Source organism: Solanum stenotomum, chromosome 7 (assembly GCF_019186545.1).
Source record: "Solanum stenotomum isolate F172 chromosome 7, ASM1918654v1, whole genome shotgun sequence".
Classification (NCBI taxonomy): Eukaryota; Viridiplantae; Streptophyta; class Magnoliopsida; order Solanales; family Solanaceae; genus Solanum; species Solanum stenotomum.
This window is the reverse complement of record NC_064288.1, coordinates 7,669,943-7,691,120: the sequence shown is the minus strand read 5'-3', so window position 1 is coordinate 7,691,120 and position 21,178 is coordinate 7,669,943. Positions and strand designations below refer to the sequence as shown.

The 21,178-nt window shown below is 37.1% G+C and overlaps 1 protein-coding gene across 2 annotated transcripts; it reads right to left on the bottom strand.

Annotated features, from left to right (window-relative positions):
- Positions 1 to 306: 306 nt before the first annotated feature.
- Positions 307 to 20,848, bottom strand: LOC125870754 (uncharacterized). 2 transcript variants are annotated; one of them, XM_049551259.1, is made up of 16 exons: positions 20,578 to 20,848; positions 13,406 to 13,557; positions 12,077 to 12,160; positions 11,938 to 12,000; positions 11,665 to 11,796; positions 11,413 to 11,580; positions 7,215 to 7,334; positions 4,773 to 4,822; positions 3,786 to 3,948; positions 3,540 to 3,677; positions 2,957 to 3,079; positions 2,775 to 2,873; positions 1,672 to 1,761; positions 1,420 to 1,504; positions 1,057 to 1,187; positions 307 to 979 (listed from the first exon to the last, which is right to left on the bottom strand). In XM_049551259.1, the coding sequence occupies exons 1-16, from the start codon at positions 20,705 to 20,707 to the stop codon at positions 842 to 844; spliced, it is 1,866 nt and encodes a 621-aa protein (XP_049407216.1). In that variant the 5' UTR covers positions 20,708 to 20,848; the 3' UTR covers positions 307 to 841. The 2 variants fall into 2 exon arrangements, with proteins under 2 accessions (XP_049407216.1, XP_049407217.1); XM_049551260.1 differs by having other exon boundaries at positions 7,221 to 7,334.
- Positions 20,849 to 21,178: the final 330 nt, after the last annotated feature.

Genomic DNA, 21,178 nt, shown 5'->3' with positions numbered 1-21,178 from the left:
TTAGGACGCATACTATTAAACCACCTCATATATATGTTTCCAGGGTGAGCTCAAGAACTTCAATTGTTGTTGATGTGTACCAACATGAGAACCTTCAATTTCTCAGCTCTGTTTTCAACATGTCATCATATGGATCAATATAGGTTACTAGGTTTGGTCTTATAGTAACTTTAGTGATTCCATAAGAAATAAAAACATGCTGTTTTGCTATCAATAGCATCCCTGCGCCTGAATAATCTAGGCTACCAGATTGTGAGGACACAAAACAAGAAGAGTTAATATTTCATTTCAAGATCATAGCTCCTACATATGTCCATTTACCACATCTTACAGTAGATACACGAAATCACAACAAGGCTCTACTTTGAACAATAAATTTGAAAGAAAAGAACAATGAGAACATATTACTATTTCGCGCTTACCTTTCCTAGAAATTTTTCCAATCACCACTTAGACCTCTTATTTGATATTTTCCTTGACATTCCCAGAGCTCTGATGGACTGAGCAAACAAAAATTTAATGCCCAATACTTGTACCCCTGAATGATGAATGACGACTGCAAAGAACCTGCAGTCATTTTTAATTAGACTATAACCTCCTCCTTTGCCTCTCAACTCAATCCCTCAATGGGGGCAGAGATAAGATCCCTATATTGTCACTCTTTCAACTTGGCAAATCAGAATTTGACAAGAAAAATAAGCCTGAATGATGAATAACGACTACAAAGAACCTGCAGTCATTTTTAACTAGACTATAACCTCCTCCTCCGTCTCTCAACTCCAACCCTCAATGCTGAAAAAGAGAAGATGTATTGGGGAACAAACATATCGCAGCAAATTCCTCACTGCCTTCTCCAGACATTTCTAAAAGTTCCACTGTGACGATTTGCCCAGTCAGAGTATACAGGTAGACCTGCGACTATATCTATCTCATCTAACAAGGTATCCTCTGTAAGAGTGCCCTCTATGTTGTGCTTTGCCTGTCCATAAGATGTTTCTTAAGTCAATAATAGTTGGAAAAGCTGTAAATGAAGGATGATATTGCTATATGACAAACCTCCTCGTAGACACTAATATAATCTGGGTTTGATTTGTCTGTTTGGATCTGCACAAAGATCCAAGCATCTTCATGAGAGTTCCAGGAACACTCGATTATTCTACCCGAGTACAACGATAAATCAGTTCCATCTGCAGGAGAAAGTACCAATCAGACCAAACTTAGGTGGCAGCCATATTATCTAAGCAACAAAATCTGCTAAGCATTTCCTAATAGAATTCAAGGGATAAATCTTCATATTCTTACTCCCAGCTGGAACAAACGGGCCTTGAAAATAAAGGACAGAAAAGCAGAGATCTTTTTACTACTGGAAACTCCTCGGAGATTGAGTTCAGGGAAAGGAGAAAGAGAAGATAATCAAACCTTTAAACATCACTCTGCAACCTTCAATTAGTTTCTTGTTTCCGTGTTCTTGCAGATAAAGCAAACTACTACCATCAACTCCCACCTGCCAATGCCAACTTGTTAATCAGATTACCCAGGTACTAAAGTTATCACAACCATTATGTGATGTTATCTCCTACTATTAATGTGCAGACAGAGAAAGGCTCAAGCATATATACACTTACAATATACAACAGTTTGAGATCTAAATATGACAGAAAATATAACCACCTCAAATAGAAAATCAACAGTATTTGTTCCAGGATATTTCCATTTCAAACGTCCATCATGATCCCGGGGCGCATAAGTTGCATTCCAGGCCTGTATTGTAAACTATCAGGAGCCAGAATCCAGATATGCAAAGTTGCAAGAAATTTGATGTACAAAATATTATATTAGCTTCGGAATGTACCGACCATAACAAAGTGAGTTGCTGGTCCCAACAACTTTACATTATAACCAAAAACACGCACACACAGACACCTAAAGAGGGGGCAACAAGCATGTAAGTAAAGGTAATTACAGCAAGGAGCATGTAATTGAGGGTAATTACACTTAATTTTGGTGGACAAAATTAGTTCTGTCAAATAAGACCTATGAGAGTGAATCACTTGAGTGCATTTGCAGAAGAAATCATTCCATCCTATTTTTCTTCAAAATATCACTCTCTTACTATTTTTGTCCCTCTTTCTTTAGCTCCGCATCTTAACAGGTTCCTATACCTTCTTTAGATCTTGATTCTCTTTTGGTTTCTCTATTCATTATTCCATTCAAAACCACAAACGGTTCTCTTTCTTTTCTTTGCTATCTTAGAATTTTCATGTAATCGAGATTCAGCTTCTTTGTATAAAAGTCAAGTTCTGCATTCCAGCTTCTGTCCTTGAAAAATTGTTTTAAGTAGCACCCTATCTGAATTGACTTAACACACACACAGAGCAGTTCTAATGAGCTAAATCTCTGTCAATGGAAGTTCTTGATCTCCAATATTATTACTGACTCCATTCAGTTCATTAAATTGAATTATATTAGCTAAAGTAACAGAAAGCTGCTGCTAAACAGATCTTCCCAGGCCAAATGACGAGCTTAATCTATCAAATTCCAGCCTAATGTCCCTTTGTCTCTCACTGTCCTCATTCTTGGATGAATGAAATTGCAGAGCCCACTAGCACAATTCTAAATGTACTGATATCTAAATGAGATACAAAAGAAAGCTGGAATACTATGGACACTTCTGATAAGGTTGTGCCAATATTTCTTTAAGTTATATCTATATGATCTTGATATGACAAACTTGATCGTCAATATTAAACAGACACAAGTAGATCCCACAGAACCTGAAAGATAAGCCCATCAGATGAATGTGGAAGACTTGGCATTGTATCTTTTATGAGCATAGAAGCTGCAGATAGCAAATAGAAATCCTTCCTCCTCACCTGACATCCACAAAACAATCATCAATCCAGAAAGGATCATAAACTTACAGAAATTAGAGAGCCTTTATTGAGATCATACATACTTCAAATGGTTCCAGGCCATAGTGGTGGTACGGATTTACACACGTGGATAAAAAATCACGTTCAAAGTTTCGGGGACGGATCACCTCTTCTTCAATTAGCCTTAATCGATGATGGAAAGGTAGCTGCAAAAGTATTTGGATGCAGAATTCATAAAATAAGCAATTTTTCAGGAAAACCCAATCAAATTAAAATTATAATATATGCCAAAGTGCTGACTGTCGAAAGAAAATGGTAAGGAGCTTGCCACAGAAGGCAAATCTGTACATAACTGAAGGGAAAGATGAAAATACCCATGAAAGAATAGTCCACATATCTAATTTCATAAAACTACTCCAGTAAACCTGTATTCTAGAATGATTGACTGCAGAAGTCTGAGGATTGATGGTCCTCATGACATTCACAAAAAAGACAAATTTAACCTAAGAAGCAACTATTATTCCACACTCTTTTGGAAATGTTAATTGTGGCCACAGTACCATCCAAATCTACATCTCATCCTTGAATGAAAAGGTAAGCCAAATATAAATCACAAAAAGTTAATTCAAGTCATTTTGGCTGATAAATATGTAAGCCAAGACATACCTCTGTAACAGAGGATTCATTAAATGCCATCATATCATAGATGAGGTAAATAGTCTTCTTCACTTGTGTCTCAGGCTCAGTCTCAGTAATCAATTCACCATCAAGTAACGTGCAGCAATGAGTAATGTCAGCTCTACCCTACAGGAAACTCGTAAATCTTCTACAGCAGAAAAGACTGAAATCGTAAAGCTGCAGAACTAGTATTCCTCATGATGGCGTACAAGAGGTCCTCTATGGACAAACTACCTCATAGATATGTTTGCGAGGAAATCGCAACTGGACCTTCCTGAAATAGAACTGTGGATCAATCAAATAACAATCCTCCTTGTCTATTAGCATCATGCATCGTGGCACCCCAGCACTCCAAGTGACATGGTAGAGTTGCTGGCTTAGAAGATGCAATTTGTCCCTACAATTTGAAGCAAAGCAACAAAGTTCCAGAAAATGAAATCAAGAGATGCGTGAATACTGTTTGACACAAATCCAAAATTATGCTTTCAGTATCCTGGAAATCTAATTATCTACTCCAGACATAAATGTACATTTTCTTAATAAGAAATAATGTTATCATGCTCAAAAGGCAAAAAAACTATAACACTAAGACACTTGCTATTTGCCACTTAAAATCTTAAATATATTATGAGAACAAAGAACCAAAAATGAAAAATAATTTTCAATGCCTCTCTACCCCACAAAGGTGGGGTAAGGTTTGCGTACTTCTCGGCCTCCCTAGACCCCACTTGTGGCATTACACTAGGTTTGGTGTTTGTTGTAACAGTGCTCAAAATATCCCTTTCCCAGTGCAATTAATAAAAAACCCTGACCTATGCTTCAACATTATATAAAGCATGCACATAGTTTGTGATAGGCACATGCAGCTGAAATTACTAGCCAATCCTCCCAACGCTTACAGACAGCTATAGATCACTCTTCCAGTTAATGAAAAACTTTCCAGATCTTTTGCACTGCATGCAATTTTTGTACTTCAAGAGATGCTTTAAAATTCTTAATAATGAGATTCTATAAAAGGCTGCTCTTTGCATGAAGATGATATTCAATCAGAAAGGAAAAGGTCATAAAATCCTAAATTTTGTCATGTAACTTTTTGGAGTACAATGTTTGGCTATTTCAAGCTGCTGTAAAGTATTGTAGAACTCAGGTATAAGAGACAGGTTCCTTTCAAATTAGTCTCATGTAAAAAAAATATCCAAAAAAGAAGAATTTATAGTCAACCTGTCGAGAGAGACTGGGTGTGATCCTGGAATTTGGGTATTTCTCGTGGCCTAAGGATCATGCACCAAAAGAAATAATAATAAACATTAAATCAAGCGCAAATCAACCGCCTAAAGAAAACAGGATAACACTTGGACAGTGCAAAGCAAGAACATGACTATCATTCAGGAAATGTCACTACAACAAAAACAGCTTTTAGTGGCAATAAATATACACACTAACAAAGAGTGATAAAACCTTTACCGGCATTAGTTATTTGCCATCTAAGTTACTCGGGCTCTTCACTTTTGGTGCCGAACCCGTGTCGACACGACATGGGTATGGGTGTGGGTGTGGGATCCGTGTCCAATTTGGTCAACGGATTTTGGGTACTTTAACCAAAATTGATGGGAAACTTTGGACAATTTTAATGATTCCTATAACCAATACAAAAGCTAAGGTAAATCGAAGGAAATGGAATACCTTTTATAGAAATTTCTATGTCATTCCTTTTCCTTTAATCTGCTTCCAGGATTCTCCTCAAGTTTTCCAATAATATCTCATAATCTAGGTTTTATAATTCTATTTTTAGATTTTTTAATTATTTTTAAGTGAATCCCCGCGCACCCTTATCCATACGTGGATCCATATCCCCGAATCTTAAAAATTAGCCCATGAAGGATCCGACCTCTAGATCCTCACCCGTATTGGACACCCGCACCCGAGCCTGAGCAACTTAGATTGCCATAGATCCAATGTCACTATAGGTTTTAGGGACATTTACAAAGAGTGTTAATTGCCTAAAAAAAATATACATTTAGTGGCAATTAAGCTATTGTCATTAATTAATTGTCGCTAATGATCATTTTTTATGTAGTGTGTACGCAATTTGTTTCATCTGGGACTTGGGGTAAATATGTGGAAGAAAGTTCAAATCAAAATTGATGCCACAGGTAAGGTAAATTTTCCATGAGTACGAGTGAACAAGAGCTTTCCAATTCATAAAAGATATAGTTAAATAAATTAAAATAGAGATGACGTGCCATGAAAAATGAACTTTTGAATAGGAGAGAAATTCCAGGTGCTATGAGGCAGGGGCAAAGCTACGTGGAGCGAAGGGGGTTCACCCGAACCCCCTTCGTCGAAAAATTACTCTATATATGCAAGGTTAAATTCTGGTTTTATATGGATATCTATTAAACTGAACCCCCTCAACACTAAAGGAAAGGATAGCGCAGTGGTTAAGGGGGTGCATTATCTACTGAAAGGTCTGTGTTCGATTCTCGCTGTGTGCATTATTTTTTGCTACTTTTTTTGCTTGAATAAGGCTGAGATGGGCTTAAGTTTTTTTGCTTTGAATAAAGCTGATATGGACTTAAGTTCTGGGCTCAGATTCCTATGAAGCTTTATTCTTCTTCTTTTTTTATTACTTTTCTTTTTATGCTATTTCTTTTTTCTCAATTTGTTTTTGTTTAAATTTACTAGCCACATTCTTTGTAATTTTATCTTTTATTCTTCTTATTTATATTGCTCATTTTGTTTCTACATAGCTCTCTTTCCATGTACTAAGTTGAAGAAATGATGAATTATTATTAAATTTTAAATTGAGTTAGAAAAATTATTTATATAAAATAAAGTAAATTAAATTTAATCAAACAAAGAAATTTATAAGTCGTGAATATTTTTTAACAAAATCTATTTAATTGATTTTTTTTCCTTTAATTTTATAGTATTTCTTTCCTATTCTTTTTTCAATTTAATTTTAAAGAGATGGAAACTAAATTAATCTTATTTGATTTATTGATCATTTTTCTTTTTTAACAAATGACTAACCTAGATTGAATTAAAAAATGATGACACCATTTATTTATCTTATAAATATGCATTATAATTAGTAATTCAATCCTTACCCCATTTTAAAAAATCTTGGTGGTTTTTATAGTAACATATGATTGAACGGACAAAAATTCATTTTTTCTAATTATTTTCAAAAAACATAAAGTAGAACACTGCAAAACCAACAACAAAAAAAGAGCACAAGAATTTTTTTTTAAAAAAAACTCAATGGAGAAAGGTAAAAGTAGAAAGAACCTAAACACGACATCAATAAGATATGTTAAATTTAGTGGGTTAGATTAATATTTTTCTTTTCCGTCTCACTCTGCTTTTCATCATGTATTTTGTACATATTTACTACTTTATACTTTGAACCCCTTCACGGAGATCTTGGATATGCACGCCACTGCAATGAGGCCATAGAGAATGATGTGCAAAAGATTAAGTTGAACTTCATCTTACTGCTTTATTTTGGTATAATCAGTTCTACTCTAATGACACTATTTCTATAATTGATGTCCTTAAATGTAATAGGAGCATTATAGAGTTCCAATTGTAACTAGTACTGTTTTCGGATATAATACACCGTTACTATTCTCAAAAAATGAACTTTTTAATAACTGGAACCTGTACATGCAAATTAAGCACTAGATAGCAGAAGTTCCTCATCCTCTGAACCTCAGCGAATGGGATACATTCGCCCCTAAAATCTGCATCTGACACAGCATCTGTTCTTGCAAGATTCCCCTGCAATAACGAGGTTCTGGCATTTTGAATAAAGATGGGGGATAAAAAGGGAAGAAAATAATAGGTACATAATACATAAATCCTGATTGTTGAGCAAATACTGCATACTGTTTAATAGGCAAACTATATTTTACTTAACCAGATCAAATTAAAAGTGTACTATCAGCTGAACAACGAGAAAACCAATTCAAGTCATACAATCATTGATACAAGGTGAATGATTAACAGATAAAGCATTTTTTTCCTTCAAGGAAGTAACAAGAGTTTACACAAAATGAAACCATGATTTTTTCAAAAAAGCATCAGTTTTACAATAATTTATTACAAATTTTAGGTTTCTACTAAATCCAACAAATTTGCTTAGGAATCCTATAGTATCCCTTCTTCATCAATACCACCACCTACGAGTACTTCTCCTTCATCTCCTCCACCAATTTTCCAGCTCCACCTCTCTTGAGTTATCATCATCACAAGTTCTTCACATCAGTTCCAGATGATCCACGCACTGAATCAGATCATGTGTCTGTAGTAGACTTGTCTTCTCCTATTCCTATAATTGCCCTAGGGAAAGGCTTTCGCTCCACTCTTAATCCTAAGCCCAATTATGTTGGTTTGAGGTGTTATCGTCTATAATCATTATGTTTTTGTCTCATCTTTGTCTTCTATTAGTATCCCTAAGTCTACAGGTGAAACCCTCTCTCCTCCAGTACAAAGACAAAGTCTATGATTGAGGAGATATTTTACACTCTAGTAGTACTTGGGAACTTATTCCTCAAACTTCATGTATATCTACTATAAAGTTGGTCGCACGGTAACATTGGTCAACTTTAGGCGTGTCAAGTGGCCAAAGGTTATACTCAAATTTTGTGTGCTTTTATAACATTGACACATTCTCTCTTGGCTAAAATTTCATTGTTCTGGTTGTTTGTCATTTGGCCTCTTTATCAGTTGGACATCGAGATTGTTTTTTTCCATGGCAATACATGAAGTATATATGAACCAACCACCTAGTTTGTTGCTCAAGGGGAGTCTAGTGGTCTTATAGGACAATTGTGATGGTCCCTATATGGGTTTAAACAATCTTCTTGAGCGTGGTTAGGTAAGTCTAGCATAGTTATTCAAGAGTTGGGTATGACTAGAAATAAGGTTGATCTTTTACTATCATATCAACATGTCACTCCAAATCGGTACATTTATTTGGTAGTTTATGTTTATAGATGTCCTTGTTTCCCATTCCAGTAGGGGTCATCAAGACGTAGGATAGCATCAGGAGGAACTTCCTATGGCATGGTGATAAAGAGAGGAAAGGCTACCATTTGGTCAAGTGGAACTCAATCATCTATGCAAAAAAATGGGTGGCCTGGGTATCAAAAACCTGAAGATTCAAAGTAAAGCTCTTAAGGATGAAGTGGTTGTAATGTTAGTGTTGATGCCTATGGGGTGGGGGTCTGGAGAACTATCAGAAACTTATGGCAAAAACTTGAAGCTAATATGTACATTGAAGTGGGAAATGGCAGGAGAACTAAGTTTTGGACAGATGCGTGGAACAAACAGATTCCTCTAAAAGAATCCTTTCCAGATCTGTTCTTACTATGTAGTAATCCTGATGCAAATATCAATGAATGTTGGACAGCACAAGGGTGGGATCTAATCTTTAGAAGGTTTTTGAATGACTGGGAAGTGGAGAGAGTGGCCAAATTGCTAGAGCTATTCGAAAAATTCCCTGGCATCACCAATGCTCCTGATTCTTTGAGATGGAAACATAGTAAAGATGGGGCTTTCACGGTTAGCAGAGCATACAAAATGGAAAGTCCACAGCAACGCAACTCTAAGCAGAGTTTGTGGAGAAAGGTATGGAGAACCTTAGCACCAACTAAGATAAAATGCTTTACATGGTTGGTAAGATAAAATGCTTTACATGGTTGGTTGCTAGAAGGGCTTGCCTGACACATGAAGTGCTGAGGAGAAAAGGAAAGATTATAGTATCTTGGTGTTCATTATGCGGGAACGCAGCAGAGACCAACCAGCATCTATTCTTGCATTGCAACTTTACAACACAAATTTGGGCCATCTTCCTTAGTCTCACAAAAACAAACTGGACCATGCCCGAGCATACTGCAGATTTGTTGAGTTGTTGGATAAGAAGAGGGGGGAGCATGAGTCAAAAGGCATGGTGGAGGATAATTCCACATTGCATTTGGTGGATAGTATGGAAAGAAAGAAATAGTAGAAATTTTGAAGATAGGTCCAATTCCATTCAGAAGGTTAGATGGGATTGTGTTGCATCCTTTTATTTTTGGTGTAAAGAGAAAGGTTTAGAGGTTACAGAACAAATTGTAGAATTATTAGGACCCTTGAAAATATTTTTTTTTTCTCTTCTTTTGTTCCCCTCTGTTTGCAGGTCACCAGCATCTCCTTAATGCTGAAGAATACACCATTACCATTTTCAAAAAAGAAAAAAAAACAAAAGGATGAAGTGGTTGTGGAAGTTCACCAAAGAAAACCGCATACGGTAGGGAAGAGTGATTAAAGCCAAATATGAACAAGAGGATAGCTGGATGACAAAGGAGGTGACTCCATGTGGAGTCGGCATATGGAGGTCTACTAGATCCCTCTGGAGTGAGTTGAAAACTCAATGAAGAATCAAAGTGGCAAATGGAAACAGAACCAGATTTTGAAAGGATAAGTGGCATGAGGTTGGTATCCTGGAACTGGTTTTTCTAGATATCTTCAACCTAGTCCTTCACTAACAAAAAACTATAGCTGACATGTGGATATCTGACGGGTGGAGCTTGAATTTTAGAAGACATTTCAATGTTAGAAGGTTCAACGAGTGGCTGATTTCTTCAGCGAAGTTGATCAATTTCTTGGGGTTCAAGCTGGTGAAGATCTTTTGTGGTGCCAGAGTAACTCCAAAGGCAAACTTAAGGTCATTGCTGCCTACAAAATTATAAACCAGTCCAACCACCAGATAATAAACTTGTCATGGAAGGAAATTTGGAGGATAAAAGTTCTCCACTAGGTACCAATTTTTGTAGCAAAGGAGGCCATTTTAACCGTGGACAACTTGATGAGTAGAGGTATGACATTATTCTGAAGATGCTTCCCGTGTAAAAAACAGTTGAGACAGTCATCCATCTATTTCTACATTGTCCATACACAGCTCATTTGTGGAGAATCATCCTAAACCTTAAGGAGTCGTTTGGTTTGAATACAAGTTATGTTAGATTAGTTATGATGAGATAAGTTATGATGGGATTAGTGATGTTCAGATTATTTCTTATTTATTGTTTGGTTTGTTGTATTCAAAATAATATGCATTGCATAAATTCTAAGAATAAGTTGTTTGCTGTGTTCACTCAGTCCCTTACAGGTCTATGGATTAGTTACATTTGTAACAAGCTTGGTAATCAACTGGAATGGAACAACTTGAGGGGAAGTGTTGAGAATATTAGTTATATCAATTAGGAAACTATTGTTTAGTCGTAATTATGTAGTCTTGATTCTTTCCTAGTTTAGAATAGGTGTGTGTACTATTAAAACACCCACTATCTTGGGATAATAATCCGGACAAACATTCTTCATATCTTCGTTCCATGCCATATTTCTCACAGCCTTAAACAAAAAATTGGGAAGCATAGAGTTCATGTTCCTGCAAAACTTGGCAGATACGGAGTGAAAGACAAATAGTGATGCTTGTTTTGCTGTCAACTTCCTGTAGTATTTGAAGACAAACTGCAATCTTTCATCAATTCAAAATAGNTAAAACACCCACTATCTTGGGATAATAATCCGGACATACATTCTTCATATCTTCCTTCCATGCCATATTTCTCACAGCCTTAAACAAAAAATTGGGAAGCATATAGTTCATGTTCCTGCAAAACTTGGCAGATACGGAGTGAAAGACAAATAGTGATGCTTGTTTTGCTGTCAACTTCCTGTAGTATTTGAAGACAAACTGCAATCTTTCATCAATTCAAAATAGTGCACTAAGTGCTCCGCTGTTGAACCTATGAGAATTTTCAAATATCAATGCAGCAAGTGTTCACCAAATAATCTCAAAAGAACTACTTACAGAAGGAGCAACAACTTCATTATCTTGATCAGAGTCTCTCTTCCATTCGGGAGTTTCGGGACAAACAAGAAGCTCAGGCTTTGATTGAAAATAGAAGTCATATAACGCTTCAACATACTTCCGTCTATAAATTCCAGGAGGGCGTGCTTGGGCAAACGTTGCTATTGCCTGAAGATAAGACACAAATTTTCAAGATTATGTTGAAATTTTAAGAAGAGCAAGATTTGGTGTAAAATAAATAAGACTACTAACCTCACTAACACTAACTGACTGATTACGTACGAGAAAATGTACAATCATATAGCCTGTTCGGTTGTGACCATGAGTGCAGTGGACAACAGCATACTTACTTGCTTGAGATTCTTGAGATGTCAATTGCACAACCTGCAATCAATATAAGTTCTGAAGATGAAAATCTCGGAAAAGTAAAAAGTATTTATCACACTGCCATACACACCCTTTCCAGATATGCAGAGCATGACGAAAGATAGATGGCATGCATGTGACAGCAGAAAGGAAAATTACCTCAGAAATAAATCTATCTACGGACTCAGCATCAGGTACAGAGTCCTGCCCCGGGCATCGAATCTGGATAAACACATAGCATACAACTGGCCAATTAACCATGAGATCGAATAGGATATATAGAACTGTTCTTTCTTACCTTAACATGTCTAATACCGTGACTGGTCCAATCCGATTCTGGGTAGTAACGGTCAGTGTTTGTCAAATCAACCACCAGTCCTATCTGCAATGTGTTAGTAACGACAGACATGGAAGACAGCTTAGCTGATAATCAAATATATGGGACAAACATTGAAAATCCAACTAGTAAGAAGATTAGCTGTGGGCAAGATTAAGAGATGATGACACAAAGAAAATCTCATATGAATGCACATTCCTTTTTTTCTTCTAACCGAAAAATCCCCACATACCAGTGGCACACAGTTCATAAAAACAGTGGATAATACGCTTGCCTCTACCCTTATCCACTTAAATACCATGTTTTTGCCAGTGGAAGGTTTGAACTTGTGACATGCTCCTAACCCACACATCACGTGCTACAAACGTAGATGTACATTCTTATGTAAGACTTCTACAAGTAGTCAATTCACACACAAACAGAATATTCTAGCTTCAGTGCTTCACTACCAGAACTAACAAATAAATAGGCAGGAGTCTCAGCAGCCACCATTTTTGAGCCATATCTATCTGAATGACAACAGTGAACACATATCTACTTGTCCTATAAACTCAGAGACGTAAGGTCCTCCAAAATCTTTTGGTTGTATAAAAATGCACAGGTCCCCATACGTGCAAGTAACTTCCTTCCAATTTCTTTCTTTTGAAAATACTTTCTTTCACTTTTCACTTATACAACAGCCAACTCCTTTTATGAACAAACTATTTTAAGAACTCACAAGACTTGACTCAAAAACTACTGGATCCAGCGAAAGGTTTTTCTTTCTGATGAAAAGGTTTTTCTTTTATCTTTTGGATAATTCTGTTTAATGATTATTACTTAACTTTCAATAGATATGTCAAATGGATACTGTCAATCCCTATAGGAGATAGTGAGTTGGCAAAAAACATATGAGCTCCCCTCCCCCTCCTGCCCCCAAAATATTAAAAAGAAAAACCAAAAAAGCTCATAGTAAACAGTTTGAATTTCTCAGGAATAAACCAACTCAGAAACAAAAGGTGACTAATTACGCACGACTAAAACAAAAGGCAACAAAAGGGAAACATTAGAAGAGCGTAAGAAATAAGAGAGAGATGGAAGAGAGAACAATTTTGCAATGACTCTTCAGATGATAATTAAGTAGACAATTGGTGCAGAAAGATCTCGGTTATCCAATAAATCAGCACAGATAGTATCAAGACAATTATCACCAAGTTAATCTTATTTGTAAGCGTCAAGGGTGGGGAGGAAGAGATGAACCAATTAGTAAATGTGATAACCAGAAGAAAATCTTGTCACCACACCACTTACTTCTCTCCCTAAACATCTTTGCCTGTCGATTACTTCTTTTGGGGTGTAACTTTCTCCAGGAGGGATGTTCTTGTTGAATGACTCACTTAGAGGCACTTTTGATGGGATAATAAGACCTATATTATCACCATATGGAGGGCAATATAACCAACCTGTAAAAAACACTCTTATCAGGATAACGTTAAGGAAAGATTTATGTGAATGGAAAAGATGTTTCTCTTCTAAAGTAAACACTAAGAAAATGCAAACATTCATGGAACAAAACAAGATGACAGCTTATGCACATCAAGACATCCAGCTTATCACACAGTAATAAGTTATTGGACATGCATGCTGGTGGAAACAATCAGATGACTGAAGATAAAATTGAAGAACCTAGTACACCCCTTCAGGTATTAGAACCAAAACAGCTCGCATAAAAAGACATGGAAGGAAAAAGGGACAAGGTTATCACATGGGTATTTAGTTTTGGCCCACCAATAGTGGAACACCTTTTATTTACAACTAGAAAGAAAGTAAAACTATCTAATCGTAAATACTGGATGGTCATAAGCTATCATGTTGTTTACAACTGCAGGTAACCGTAAAACCTAGAAAGAAAGTAAAATAACCTACTACAATTGGTTAAATGATAATTTATTTAATAACCATGGTGTCGGGCTAGCTTATGCACCCCAACTAATTCCACAGCCCACGGGTACCTGCTACCTCTCACCAATATAGGTACAAGGTAACTCCGTCCACCAAGGTTTGGACAAATGGAAGAAATCACCAGTCTTTTAATGTCCTCTAGGAGTTGACCCTGAAACCTCATGATTTTCAACCCACTTTATTAATCACTAGGGCACACCCTTTGGGTGATTAAGCTATACTGCAAAACTATAATATAAAAACGTTTTACATGTTAATGAAAAAAACTACATTATAAAACCTTTTACGCTATCAATGTACACTTAAATCCACTCAAATTTTTGATGCTACGTAATTACCTATCAGTAACAGGTTACTCAGAGAAGCAAATTTTAAGCTGGAGGAGTTAAGACACAAACTAAACGTGATCAGAAGTAAACTAATGAATAATGTCTTTAGTTCTCGAAGCAAAGAACTTTTTTGGTAAATATTTCATTAATCACAAGGCCAAAATCGACCATATACAAGAAGTATACCAAAAAGTAAAGAACCTACAAAAATATATGGTCTCTAAAACACACCCAATCCTCTATACAACCCGGAAATATATGGATGCACCAAAAATAAATAAGGGATCGAAGCTACTCCTTAACCGCCAAAACCTCAATTCTACCCCTTAAAAGCCCCTCTTGTTTCTCTCTCTCTCTCTCTCTCTCTCTAAGCGATCCACATCAATGTCATAGGAACAACATTCCATGCCCTGCACATCCTTCTGCATCTTCCAGCTTCCCAGCAAAACAACATGTCTTTCACATATCTTGGCATTGTCCAAGACATACCAACCAGCTAAACATATTCCATAACATCGTGGCCATGCTGCAATGTAGAAGAAAATGGTCAAGATATTCACTCGTCTCCTTGCACAAGTAACGTCGGTTAATATTTCTTTTCCTAAGGTTCAATGCCGCCAAGATCGCCCTCTAACAGTTAACCATGTGAAAAAGCACACCTTTCTCAGCACCTTAGAAATCCAAATGGACTTCACAAGAAAAACCTCATGTGCCTTCACCTCCCAATCCGGGAAATCTCCCTTAATCCTCAAATCCCAAAACATTTCTTCCCCTTGTGTCCTCCTTATATACTAGACTACCGCCTCCATGTCCCTCCCCCTTTGACATGAACCTTAGAAATGCTTGGAAACTCCTCTTTTAGCAACATGTGTCCACATTATTTATTTCCCCAAAAAGGCATAAACTAATTTGTCTCATGTCCCCTCACTGAAAGAAACGTTACAATAAGAACACACTCATCCCTCCATGATATTCCTCCACACTTTAGACCCAAAAGTCGATGTGGATATCATTAGTTCTCCAACCCTCTTCCATCATCCCATATTTATTTGAACCTCGACCCTAAATCTCCACAACCATTTCAAAAACAAAAATTTGTTAAAAGCCCTCTCCATAAGGTTTGGAATTCCACCCCAAATCTCCACAATCATTTTCCCAACAAAACTTTGTTAAAAGCCCTCAGATTTTTTACTACCAACCCTTAGGAGTTGTCACGATCTCTCACCGTACCAAATGATACCTCCTTGCCTCATTCGCCGAATCCAAAAAAAAAAAAATTACTATGAAGTTTGTTCAATTTTTCTGCAACAGTGGTGTAGGCATGGAACAAAGACATAAAATAAGTGAAGATGCTTGATAAAGTAATCTTTTTTTTTTATGACCATGGTGTCCGGGACCGCTTTCATGCACCTCGACTAATTCCACGGGATACCTACCAACTCCAACCAGCACCAGGTAACTCTGTCCACAAAGGCTAGGACAGAAGGGAAGAATCACCTAGTGTTTTTTTATCTCCATTGAGTTTGAGTTTTGAACATGAGACCTCAATGTTCTCAACCTCTTCATTGACCACTAGGCCACACTCTAGGGTGCCTTGATAAAGTGTTCTTAATAAGCACTTCTTTTTCGCCTTTGGAAAAATACCTCTTTTGTCAACCTACAAGCCTCTTCTCTCTAAAGTACCAAATTCCAACATTAATGTACTTATTCAAGGCCCCTAAAGGTAAACCCAAATAGGTAGTACAAGGAGCCGCTACCGCCAATGCAAAACCTAAGCGAGCAAATCAATGTTGACCTCACCAACGGTAATTGGTCTCAAATTTTCCGAGATTAATTTAAGGCCCACATTGATTGAAACCAAATTAAACTTCGCGTAGAAATTCCATTTGATCCCATCTACATCACAAAAACTAGGGTGTCATCCGCAAACAAAATGTGAAAAATAGCTTAAGAACACACCACCTCCAACCGCATCATTGAACCCCTTAACGTGCCCTCCCAAAACAACTATATCCATCATCCTACTCAAGCCTTCATCACCAAAATAAAGAGCATAGGTGATATAGGATCCCTTTGCCTCAACCCCTCAAACTGTTAAAAATTCATGAGTTACCATTCACCCTCACTGAGTTAATGCACTAAGATACAAAAATTTGGCCACTTTCTCCATTTCTCCCCAAAGCTCATCTTCTGCATAATGAAATCACGGAACTACCTACTTACATGGTCATAAGCCTTTTCAAGATCTAGTTTAGGGTGTTCATCTGAATTGAGCATCTTTATATATCAGTGGAAGCTAAGTTGCAATGGATGGATCACATAAAAAGACAATATCCAATCTCCATTATGTTTGTGGGGTATGGATGCTAAATTACTGAAGTGCCATAAAATGCACTTCCGAAACATGAAGTACTTGGAATACAAGACTTGAATTCCACAACCTAACTTTTGAAATACTTGGCAATCATCCAGAAAGTTATATTTTTTAAATTTTTTTCAAGTTAAAACATTTTGCTTTTTTCATATCATCAATGAAATAGCAGTACATATGAGAAAGAGAGGGCATGGGAACCTTACCCTTCCTATAACTAATGAGAGTTTGACAACCCCAACTCTATATCATTCACAAAGACATTCTAGTTCCTAACAAAACCACATACTCAAGCAACTAAAGGGGGATCAAATTGAATATTTGAATCTTTGTTGCTTTCTTTTGTCGCACCCAAAATGACGCCATCTCCAATCTATCTAATTGCAATAGACCCCTTACTGACCTTGACATTCCTAAATATGTTGTGAAAATCAATTTTTTTATGCATCCAGCTGAGAAAGGCTAATTTGTCAGCCACCTTAATAGCTTCCCTATAACAATGTTGTACTATGACCCCTCTCTCCACTATTATCTCCTTAGTCTTGTCCACCAGGTCTAGCAACCTTCATGGTGTCTGAGATTCTTCATTTGTTGCCTTCACCAATAATTCTCAGATAGCCTCTCAATGATTGTGTATGCCTTGCACAGCACAATGTTGTAAACCAGCCAACATAACTCTCCCTTCAACCCAATTACTTGTACCAATTCCATGATGAACCTCCCATTGTAGTCCCTGATGACTCCACCTGCTCCACAATTCCCATCAATGCAGCTACCATTACTGTTAACCTTAACAAACAATGGTTGTGGCTTAGCCCACTTCACCAACCTGTACATTCTAGTTTCCATAGGAGAACCAATAAGACTCTTTAAGCTTTCCCATCTTGTATCCAAATTTAGTTTCCCAAATATATGCTTAGTCAACTAAGACAGAGTAAAGGAGATCAGTGTAATTGATATGTTAAGTGAAGGGTCTCAACTCCATACTTCTTTGCACATCTCGACTCCACAACTCCCATATGATTAGTGTAGGCGTGATCTTTGTAATAAAGGTTGAAATTGTATTAACAAGCCAGTAACTCCACCATTTTTGCATAAGTTATATAAGGTGTGTATTCTGACAAGTGACAACCAATCCCACAAGGAGAACTAAAGGTGTGCCACACAGCATTGGTCATTTCTCCTGAACAAAATAAGTGCTTAGTTGTTTCCCTCACCTCTGAGTTGTTACATCAATAGCACCTTGTCCCCCGTTAATACCACATGAATAGGTTTTAATTAGTTAGAATCTTGTCATGTACTACCCTCCATGCCGAACATGCCATTTTTAAAAAAAAGGCACATCCTTGTGCCAAATGCAATTGTCAATGTTGGATGGATCATTCTTCTATCTGATCATGTGCCAACAAGAGGATGTAGAAATATTGCCCCTACTATTGGTTGTCCATACTGGTTTGTCTGCTTCTCCAGAATGAAAACACAACATTCATGCTATGTAGCCTATTCCATAGTGATCCTAGCCAATGCACACCAATAAGTGGCTCATGCCATACTTCCGCCTGCCAAATCTCATTCAATTTAATGTGTCCAGGCCTGATACCATATGGTAGGTGACTGATCAAAGGCCCAAATGTGCTCTAATTGTCAAACCAAAATGAGATATATCCTTTACCACCCAACAAGTGTAAATGTTGCTACACCTCATACCTAATCTTGCAAATGGCTCTCCAACTCTGGGACACATCACTAGTCAATTGTTTAGTCAGAGAATGAGGCCACCTGAAGTATTTGGACTTTAAAAAATCACCCCATAAGGACCTTTTGTTTTGAGGTTCCACCGGATCATAGCAAGGGAAACCTTATAGACATCCCTTAACCTTCTAAAAATTACTCCACCTTCTGAAATAACATATCTTGGTCCCAAGAGGCCCAATGATGTTTATCTTTCCCTTCAATAGATCCCCAAAAGAAATTATTCAAATTTTCTCCATTTATGCAAGAACCTATTTTGGTGGATGTAGAGGCTAGCAAGTGCACAGGCATTGCCAACAAAATATGTCTGATCAAGATTGCCCTACCACCGAGATACATGAGCCTAGATTGCCACCCCCTAACTTCCCCAATAATATTGCTAATCAGGACACTAAAGTAAGATACTTGTTGCCTACCAACACATAGAGGGAAATCTAGATACAATTAAGGCAACTCATTATGTTGCATACCAATTAACCAAGCATTTCTCTTCACTCTTCTTGGTGAGATCAATGAAGGCACCACAAAGCAGCTTTTATCCTTGTTTATCATCTGATTCGAGGTGGACTCATACAGTTCCAAGGTATTCATGATTAGCTTTATTGTTCCAAATTTACCACTAGCAAACAAAATCATATCATTTGCGAAGAAGAGGTGGTTGATTAAAGGTCCTTTCATATGCATTAAAAAGGAAGCAAAGCCTTTCTTAGTCAGCAATTTATTCAGCATAGTTAAGAGGAACTCAGCACTTATCACAAAAAGGGAAGGAGGACCTGTATCACCCTATCTTAGTCCATTAGTAGACTAAAGAAGCCATTCCTCTGATCATTTACAATGATAGAATACCAGTTGCATGAGATGTGTCTCAACACCATTTGTACCCATGCTTCTGAAAAACCCGATCTCCTTATTACTTGGCTGAAAGCTTTTGTACCATTTGTACCATGCTTCTGAAAAACCCAATCTTCTCACTACTTGGCTCAAAAAGGGCCAAGTCACACTGTCATAGACCTTGGCCATGTCAAACTTCATCACTGAATTCCCACCTTTTTGCTCCTTATCAAAGTCGTTGACAATCTCTTGGGCAAACAAAATGTTTTCAGAAATTTGTCTAACCTTTACAAAATCCAGACCGATTCACAGAAATGATCTTAGGCAAGACCAGAGCTAATGTACTATAAAGGATCTTGGAGAAAATCTTACTAGAAACATTACGTAAGCTAATAGGCCGCAAGCCAGATAACTGTTGAGGGAACTCAACCTTTGGCAACGTACAAGACATGTATGTAAGAAGAACCTAGGAATGTTGGCACCTGAGAAGAAAGCAGTCACAGCATTATGTACATTATCAGCAATTATTGGCCAACACTTCTGATAGAATAAAGCATTTAACCCATCTGGTCCTGCTGCACTTGTTGGGTCAATATCCATCTCACTAACTTTTGTTTCCTCCTTAGTTGGTTTTTCCATGAGCATAGCATTATCTTCATCAGATTCTCTAGCTTGTATATACTCGATGCAAGTCAGGTTTCCAGATTTTGAGTCACTATTAAAAGTTCTCTAGAAGTAGTCAATTGCAGCCTTTGCAACTTCCTCTCCCCCTTCTCTCCATTGCCCCTCCTCATCATGAATCTTTGGCATACAGAGTTTACTTCTTTTTCCTTTAATTTTTTATGAGCATCTCTCAACCACTGAGCCTTAGCCTTACTACTGCATCCTGTATATTGAGGAACTGTCCATATTTTGTCTTTGCCTTACTGAGTTCAGCCCTCTGATTACACGATTTAGAGAGAATCAAGACTTCCTCTAGGTTGGCAATCAACTAGAAAGTTATATTGGCGAAGGATTAAGTTATATACCCTAACAATATAAAGACTAGTTGTAAACTGTTCTCTATTTTTTTCTAGTTATATATACTATCTCTAGTTCCTTTCAAGCAACCTGATTGCAATACTAAACCTGCAATTGGCCGACAGACTGATGGTTCACAGTGAGTAAAATTGACAAAACTAATCGAAGGCAAATGTGAACTAGTACTGTGAACTGAATTTAAGAGCAAGGAAGTAAACCTTTAGGTACGCTATAACGGTCGAAAAACTTGCGAGGTCCGTTGCGAGATCGCCAATAATCCCTAGAAGTGTGCATTGAATCTTCGCCAAGTTGCTTCCTTTTCTTCAATTCTTGTCCTTCTACTTCCATCTGATGAATGAAACACCTATCACGGAAACGTAGTACGTAGAAATCTCCGGCTAACCGTCGCCGTCAAGGACGAACAAATGCAGACCTTGCTGGGTTTATTGCAAGTTTGCAACACGAGGGAAAGGAGAAGCGTTGAATTTTAACTTTATTACCTCTTGGATTGGTTTACCTTTTTTCCCTTTTTTTTTTTTTTCAAATTCTTATCCTAGTTCCGTGTTCCGCCTTCTAAGATATTTTGTACTACTATTTTAATACTACCTACCACTCTAGTCTCCACCTATAGAAACTAGTCATTAAAATCAACCAAAAAAAATAGGTAGAAGAATAAATATTTCTTTATTTTTAATTAGGTGTCTCGGATTTGAGTCTTTCTGAATACAAAGTTATTTTTATTTGGGAGCGGGGTTAGAAATCAAAAAGGGGGAAATAGTGACTAAAATCATTTAATTTTTATTTTAGCTTTCAAAAATT